Source organism: Gracilinanus agilis, unplaced genomic scaffold (genome assembly GCF_016433145.1).
Source record: "Gracilinanus agilis isolate LMUSP501 unplaced genomic scaffold, AgileGrace unplaced_scaffold54820, whole genome shotgun sequence".
Classification (NCBI taxonomy): Eukaryota; Metazoa; Chordata; class Mammalia; order Didelphimorphia; family Didelphidae; genus Gracilinanus; species Gracilinanus agilis.
The window spans coordinates 1-8,250 of NW_025390044.1; the positions used below are offsets into that span (position 1 = coordinate 1).

At 67.5% G+C, this 8,250-nt stretch overlaps 1 protein-coding gene across 1 annotated transcript; it reads left to right on the top strand.

Moving 5' to 3' along the window:
• Positions 1 to 81: 81 nt before the first annotated feature.
• On the top strand, positions 82 to 7,530 carry LOC123255966 (transient receptor potential cation channel subfamily M member 5-like; the record flags this gene model as incomplete). Its single annotated transcript, XM_044684672.1, has 8 exons — positions 82 to 273; positions 1,080 to 1,182; positions 2,447 to 2,565; positions 3,835 to 4,191; positions 4,868 to 5,008; positions 5,655 to 5,778; positions 6,619 to 6,764; positions 7,418 to 7,530. Coding segments are annotated over 8 exons (1,295 nt in total), but the record flags the coding sequence as incomplete, so codon positions are not given.
• Between the last annotated feature and the right edge of the window lie 720 nt (positions 7,531 to 8,250).

Below are 8,250 nucleotides of genomic sequence, written 5' to 3' on the forward strand. Positions count from 1 at the left end.
CCCCCCCCCCAGGATCCTCTGCCCGAGGCTTCCCTGCCTCGGGGCCCTCCCCGCTGAGCGGTCCTCTCGCCGGGCCTGTAGTGCATCTCGCAGGCGCTGGAGAACGCGGCCCCTTGGCTGGTCCTGGCGGGCTCGGGCGGCCTGGCGGACGTCCTCGCCGCCCTGATGAACCAGCCGCACCTCATCGTGCCCCAAGTGATGGAGAAGCAGCTGCAGGACAGGTTCCCCAGCGAGCTCTTCTCCCGGGACGACGTCCTGCACTGGACGGAGCTGGTAGGCTGCAGGGGCTGCCGCCGGAGGGGGCCAGGCTGGGACGGAGCCCTTCCTGGGCCGCCCTGGCCGCGGCGCCTTCCCGGGGCTCGGAGGGGGTCCGATGGGGAGTCGAGTCTGGGCTGGTGGCGGCTCACCCCGCCTCACTGATCCTCGGCCCGGACCCAGGAAGGGGGGGACGCGGGCATCGGGAGCCCCACTTCGTGGACGAGAGCCGTGTGGCTCGGAATCCCTGACTCGGGCCATCGGGCTGCGCCCTGCCCGGCATCCCCCCTTTCCTGGCTGTGAGACCTCGAGCATGGCTGCTGCCTTCTCTGGGCCTCAGCTGTACCATGAGGGGGTCAGAGAAGGGGGACAGAGAGGCCACGCGGCCCCATTATTCAGATGGGGAAATCGAGGTCTTGGCCAGCTAGACCCTAGCAATGCTGTGAGTCTGAGGAGCTCGTGAGTGTGGATGGACAGACGTACGAGATGGCCTTATTACCCTCCCCCGCCTGGCATGGGCAGGGCACCCCCCTCCCCCGCTTACCTGCGCTCTTGAATCGAGATTGTCATCGGCCCGGGCCACGGTCACCCCTTCGAGGCCGGCCCAGGCTCCCCGCCTCAAGCACGGGCCTTCCCGGGGTGCCTCGTGCTGCGGCCGGAGGGGATGGGAGGGCCCGAAGCTCCCCGGGGGCCGCCCCCGCCCGCACCGGGGCAGGGATTCTAGAGCCGGCCGGGGGCTCCCCAGTCTCCCCAGGGGCTCCCTGGCCCGGCCCCGAGGGAGGCTCCCGCCGGTGGGGCCCCCCTCACGCTCGTGCCCTCGCCAGCTCCAGGCCGTCGCTGCCCAGCAGCACCTTCTGACCGTGCACGACTTTGAGCAGGACGGCTCCGAGGAGCTGGACACCATCATCCTGAAAGCCTTGGTGAAAGGTGAGGAGGCGCCGCCCGCCCGGCCGCCCTGCCCGCCCGGCCGCCCTTGCCTCTGGGCCTCGGGGGCCCCTTCCACAAAATGGGGAGCAGGACTCGGCGATCTCTAATGGATTCCAGGCGAGCTTCTCTCTGGGCTTCTGGCCCCGAAGAGACGGGGCCGTGCCCGAGAGGGAGCCCGGAACGCGGCAGAGTTGGGGTCCTGACTTTGCCACGCTCCGACTGGCAACGGAGCAAGTCCGGGCCATTCACAGGATGTCTCGGGGCCTCAGTTTCCCCTTCTGTAGATCTGTTGGTTTAGAGGACCAGAGCTCGAAAGCCACAGGCCTTGAAGGCCACCATCGACGTCTCTGCGGAGCTCACGCAGCCTCCGCTTCCTCCGTCCTGTTCGTGTCCAGCCCTGAGTCAGCCCACAAAGATGGCCGGCCTGGCCGAGTCCCTACGGCCTGGCCCCAGGCTGGGCGATGGGGGTTAAGTGCCTTGTCTGGTCTCGCACCGCTAAGAAGTGTCTGAGGCAAATTTGAACTCGGGACCTCCCGTCTCCAGCCCTGGCTCTCTGCCCGCTGCGCCACCTGGCAGCCCCTCTCAGGCCTCTTTAAAGGAAGATGCGGATTTGAGGACCTCGGAGTCCCCAGCCTCGCCCGTTCCCCAAAGGCCTTGGCTCTTGTGTTCCTGACAGTCTGAGCCTAGAACTCGGGGCGCAGGAGCAGGGAATGGGGGAGCAGGGCAGGGAGCGCCCCAGAACGAAGGCTCTGCAGCCCCTCTGCAAGAGGCTTAGCTTGGTTTATCAAGGGATAAGCTGGGGGGTCGCCTCGGGCCTAAGGAGTCGGGACACCCGAGACCCCGATGTTTGAGAGCAGCCCCAGGAGGGCAGCGCCGAGGTGGCAGGGCCAGAGGCAGGAGGCAGGGTCCGAGCTGGCCAGACACACGGCTCGGACCCCAAAGGGCGCTCTGAGCTGGCCCGTCCCGACAAAAGATTTGTGTCTGGAGCTGGCGTGGTGCCTTGCCCAGACCCCCCTGTGGGAGAGCGAGTGGGTGCCCAGACCTGTCTACAGAAGAGCGAGTGGGTGCCCAGACCNAGAAGAGCGAGTGGGTGCCCAGACCTGTCTACAGAAGAGCGAGTGGGTGCCCAGACCCCTCTGCCCCACGGCGGGCGCCCTCTTCATCAGCCGGGCACCGTCTGGGGGTTCGCTGTTCTTCCTCCACACCCCGGCTTCAGGCTTGGGGCCCGGCCGCCCCTCACTGGCCATCCCCTGCTTCCGCACAGCCTGCAAGAGCCACAGCCAGGAGGCCCAGGAGTACCTGGACGAGCTGAAGCTGGCCGTGGCCTGGAACCGCGTGGACATCGCCAAGAGTGAAATATTCAGCGGCGACGTGGAGTGGAAGGTGACCCGTGGGGGCCCCTTCGCTGTCTCTTCCCTAGAAGGGCTCCGAGCCCCGGCCCCCTCCGTGTTCCCAGAGGATGGCCGCTGTGGGGGGGCCGGGAGGGGCGTCCTCGGCCCGGGAGCAGAGGAGGCAGAGGGGAAGCGCGCCCGGCGGGCATAGCCTTCAGCCTGCCCTCTGGGGGTACCTCCTGGCATGCCCGTCGGCCACGGTCTCCGATGGGAGGCTGCCGTTCGTGGCTCTGAGGCCGGCACAGCCCCTGGTCAGTGGGCTGCAGAGGCCTGGCCGGACGCCTGGCCCTCCCTCTCTGGCCCCGACTCGTCTCCATGGATTTATTTGATCCGTGAACGCCCGTCACAGGCCTCTCCATCTCTGATGGACGGAGCAGGGTGGCAAAGGGCACAGGACAGGTCTGGGCTCGGACGCCACAGCTGCTGGCCTTGACCCTCATCTGTCGAACAGGGCGATGGCCCTGCTGGACCCCCTGGGTTCCTGCTTGTACTCTGTGGCCCCGTGGCCCCCTTCAAGGTCCAAGAGGGTCCCCCTGGCTCCCCGCATCCGGGCTGGGGCCCCGGTCTGTGTCCTGTCCACCCCACCGGGTCCTGGTTTGGGGGTTGATCTGTAGCAGCCCTGGGGACAGTGGGAACCTCCATCCTGTTTCCTCCCAGAGCCCTAGTCCTCCCTTCTGGCTGGGGGACCCCAACTTCCTCTCTTCCCCCCGAGAACAGTGAGCTCCTCACCGCCTGATGCCCGTTTGGCCTTTCCGGCCTCTTACACTTTGCTTCCCCCCCTTCGGCAGTCCAGCTACACTGGCCCGCTTCCTGTCCCCCAAGGGGTACCCCTTTCCCATCTCCGGGCCTTTGCATTGGCTGTGCCCCACCTGGAATGATCTTCCCCCTCAGCACCCCTTCTCAGTTCCCCTGGCTTCTTTCCGACGCCCCTTTGGGCAGGAGGCCTTCCATGGACGCAGGCTGGGCCGCCGCCCCGAGCATTCCCGGTCTCAGCCGTGCTCCGGGGAGCTCCTCGGGGGGCCACGTAGCGGACGATTGTTGACCAACTGCTGGGGGAGAAAAGGAGGGACAGGCCGAGCCCCGGCCAGTGGGATGGGGGAGGGCGCCTCTGAGGAACCGAGGAGGGGCCGCCTGTCTCCCGCTGACCGCCGCCTCCCTCCTCTCCCTCCTTCCCTCCTCTCTTCCTCCCCCCGTCCTCGGCCCCCACCCCGAGCCCCAGGGCCGCCGGGGCTCCCCGTGGCCCCCTGTCTGTGCCCCGCAGTCGGGCGACCTGGAGGAGGTGATGATGGACGCGCTGGTCAACGACAAGCCGGAGTTTGTGCGCCTCTTCGTGGACAACGGCGCCAGCGTGCCCGACTTCCTGACGTTGGGGCGGCTGCAGGAGCTGTACCGGGCCGTGCCGCCCAAGAGCCTGCTCTTCCACCTGCTCCTGGCCAAGCACGAGGAGAGCCGGCCCACGCTGGCGGGGCTGGGGGCCGGCCAGCTGGGCCAGGAGGCGCCGGGGGGGCCCCCCGCCTTCTCCCTCCACGACGTGGCCCGCGTGCTCAAGGACTTCCTCCACGACGCCTGCCGAGGCTTCTACCAAGACGGCAAGCTGGTGGGCCGGAGGAGGAGAGCCGTGAGTCACGGGGGGCTCCTGGGCCTGGGCCTGCCCCCCAAAAGCTCCCTCAGAGCTGGGTAGCCGGAGGGGGCCTGTGAGTCATGGTAGGGGGCTCCCGGGCCTGGGCCCCCCCGAGGTCCCCCTCAGAGACCATCCGCCTCAGCCGATCAGGGAGAGAGGAGAGTCCCGAGAAGCCCGGAGGTGGGCAGAGGCCCCCCAAAGCCAGGCAGGGGCTGTGCGGGAGATCGACGCCCCCATCCCAGGGCTCTTTCTGCACTGGAGCCACAGAGTTCGGGCTCGGCCCTGCCCTGGTCTTCAGGGGATTATTGGGCCCCGCTGGGGCACTGGGGTGAAGGCAGGCTGGATGATGCCCCTCCGCCTCCTGCCCAGAGAGGGCCCCAGCCCGACTGCCTCGGGAGGTGGCGGCCCTGGGCAGGAGATTTCAGCGGGCACCAGTCCTGGGCTGGGCTGGGGTGCCCGGGAGGCCCTGTGCCGCCCCAGTTAGGGGTCCAGGGTTGAGCTCCAGCCGCTGCCTCCGGGGCTCCTCATCCAGCAGGGACAGCCTAGGAGCCCCCTGGGGCCGGCCCATGGTTCCCGGGGGACGGAGGGGCCCCTGGCGAGGCCACAGTCCCCCTCCTTGTGGTCGCTGCCTCCAGGAGTGACCGCCTGAGCCCCGGCCCGTTCCGCCCTCTAGGACAAAGGGACCAGCAAGCGCCTCGGCGGCCCCAAGTGGAACCTGGACTTGACCCGGAGGAGCCCAGCCCCCTGGAGGGACCTGTTCCTGTGGGCCGTGCTTCAGAACCGGCACGAGATGGCCAACTACTTCTGGGCCATGGTGGGCGAGCTGGCCTGGCCGGGAGGGGAGGGAGGGTCTCCGGCCCCGAGCCAGGGGGCTGTACCCCGCCCGGGAGCGCTCACCTTCCCCCTCCTGCCCCAAGCCCGTCCAGGAGAGGTGACAGCGTGGCATTGCAGGGTGTTGGGCCCATTTGGCAGAGGAGAACACGGAGGCTCACCCAGGGAGGCCCTGGCGGGGCTGGCACTCGTGCCCTGCTCTCTGGGGTCCTGGCACAGCCCTTGGGGAGGTGGAGAGGGGCCTCCCTTCCTCAGGAGCGGTCAGTCTGGTCGGACAGGGCTCGGGGCCAGGCTGGGCAGGGAGGGCTCAGAGAAGTGCTCTTGGGGAGGTCCGAGGGCTCATTCTGGCACAGAGCGCCGGGCTTGGAGACCAGAGAACCCGGGGCCAAATCCTGGTGCAGACTGTGCCTCAGTTTCCACGGCTGTCAAATGGGCACAATCACACCAGAGTCGTGGGTGAGGCTCCCATGAGAGGGGGCTTGGCACGGTGCCAGGCACACAGCAGGCGCCTCGAGGCCTGCTCCTTCCTCCCTCCTCTCTGGGGCAGATGGCAGCAGCAGGGCGTCTCGGGGGCACGAGGCTTCAGGGAGGGACGCAGGATGGGCGGTCAGTCTGGTCACTCCCCACAGGGGCAGGAGGGGGTCGCCGCCGCCCTGGCCGCGTGCAAGATCCTCAAAGAAATGGCTCGCCTGGAGACGGAGGCCGAGGCAGCCCGGAGCATGAAGGAGGCGAACTACGAGCGTCTGGCTCTGGGTGAGTCTGCCAGCGGGGCCGCCCTCCCGTGGGCACCGGCCTCCCCCAGGCCTCTCACCCTCCCAGCCTCTCCTGGGACCCTGGCCTGCCCAGTGAGGCCGGCTGGGGGGCCCTGAAATGTGGGGGGACGAACCCCTGGGAAACGTCTCTCTGAGGGTGCAAACAGCTGGTGGCTGGCTCTGCTTTGGGCTGCCCGGGCCCAGCTCAGGGCACCAGCGGGGCCTGATCCGCTCCTCGGCCGCCCCCTGGAGCTCGGGCTCTCATGGAAGGGCTGTGCCAGGGAGGGCAGCGCCAAGGCCCCGGGGCACCCCTTTAATGACCACCTCGTTGGTGCTAGTCCCTGGCACACACTCGGAGGCTGTGCTTTGGGGAGGGACCCCAACCCTGGCTCCAGGCAGAGAGAAGCCGCATCAGAAGGGCTCCAGGCAGGGGAGGGCTGGCTGGTACCAGGCAGGCATCTGGGCTGGGGCTGTGGGGAGGAGGCGCTGGGGCCCACGTCCTGCCCCTTCCTATGGCCTCCAGGGAGGAGCGCCCGGCCAGGCAGCCTCCACAAAAGGCTGGGGTCAGGGGGAGGCCCAAACCCTAGCGCAGCCGCAGACCACTTCGGAGGGCCCCGGGGTCCGGGCTTGGGAGGCGGCTGCCCTCTGGTCCTCTGTGCCAGTTTGGTGAGCTGCTTTCCAGGAGAGCATCAGGAGAGGCCGGGGAGCCTCCGAGAGCCAGGGGCCGAGAGGAGGCTAGGGGCCCGGGGAGGCTGAGGAGCCGCCCTGCCTTGGCCCAGAGGGCTCGCGTGGGCAGCGGGCGGGTGGGCAGACTCCAAGCTGTCTCCCCTGCCCCGGGCAGAGCTCTTCAGCGAGTGCTACAACAACAGCGAGGACAGGGCCTTCGCCCTGCTGGTGAGGAGGAACCGGGACTGGAGCAAGACCACCTGCCTCCACTTGGCCACTGAGGCCGACACCAAGGCCTTCTTCGCCCACGATGGAGTCCAGGTGAGAGGCCCGGCTCCCAGCGACACGGGCCTGCGGGCCGGCCTAGAGAATGGGGGGGGGGGCAGGGGTCAGCTGAGCCCTGCCAGCCCCCCGGGAATCCAAGGAGCCTGGCATGGAATCATGGAATCAAGGAAGACTTCTTGGAAGAGGAGAGTAGGGGGCGATCTCTGAATGAGGCCAGGGAGGAGAATTCAATGAAATGGGGAGCTCAGGCCCCGCCTGAAGAGGCCCGGATTGCGCCACAAGGGGAACCCAGAGACCCCGAGGGCTCAGGAGGCCACCCCGGAGGGCGGTGGGCCTCTCTGGCACAGATGGGGGTGAAGGAGAGGGAACTGAGGCTGGAAGGGGAGGCGCTGTGAAAGGCCTTGAATGCCGGGGTCAGGGCTTTGGTGTCTTTGGGTTTATGAAGTCAAACAGCCCTGGAGGCCTGAGGCCATGCGGGACCAGAGTCACAGAGTTATGGAGAAGGGCAGGAGGGGCCGGCCGGGGCGCCCAGCTCACACCCGGGGAAGCCGAGTTGGGGAGACTGATGGGCTTGGGCAGAGCCCAGAGAACCTCAGCCCTCGTGGCCCCCCGAGACAGCTCGGCATCAGGAGCCACAGTGGGCCCCCCTGCCCCTGCCCCTTCTTCTCTCGCTGCTTGTGCCCGGGTAGGCCTTTCTGACCAAAATCTGGTGGGGAGACATGGCCACCGGCACCCCGATCCTGAGGCTCATCTGCGCCTTCTGCTGCCCCGTCCTCATCTACACCAACCTCATTGCCTTCAGGTAGGAGCCGGGCCCAGGCTGTGCAGAGACGGGGTGCGGAGCCAGCCTCGGGGGGCGCCGGGGACCAGGCAGAACGAGGGCAGCCTTCAGCGGGCACAGCGGGGCGGGAACTGGGCACCCTGATGGGCACGAGGTGGAGCCCCCAGAGAAAGCCCGGGCTGGGCACCGGCTCTACTGAGAGACCCCCATTGGTCAGAGGCCCAGTTCAGTGCGAGGGAGACAGAGCAGGATGGGGGCAGAGACAGACAGACAGACAGACAGTAAGGCTGGAGCCACAGACTGAGAGGACCAGGGAAGGCCGTAGACTAGAGGAGTGACGAGGCCAAAGCTCAGACGTGTCACATGGAAACACACAGTGATACGAGAGCCTCCCCACCCCCACCCTGTGATGGGCCAAGTAGCGGGAGAGAAACAGACACATGCAGTCACTGAGCCAATCGGCTCCCGGGATGCAGGCCACAGGGCTGAGCTGGGCTGCCTTTGCACAAGCGCTGGTGGCGCACTGCATTTCCATTGTTACAGTGTGATGCTCCCCTACAAAATCCCACATTAGAGTGAAAACTGTGATACAGAATTAGATTTCGATACAGTGAAGCCGCCATAAGTGAACCGCAATATAGCGATAGATGACTGCTTTATAAATGCCTGCACTCCCTCCTTCTTCCTTCCCTCCCTCCTTCTCTCCCTCCCTCCCTCTCTCCCTCCTTTCCTCCTTCCCTC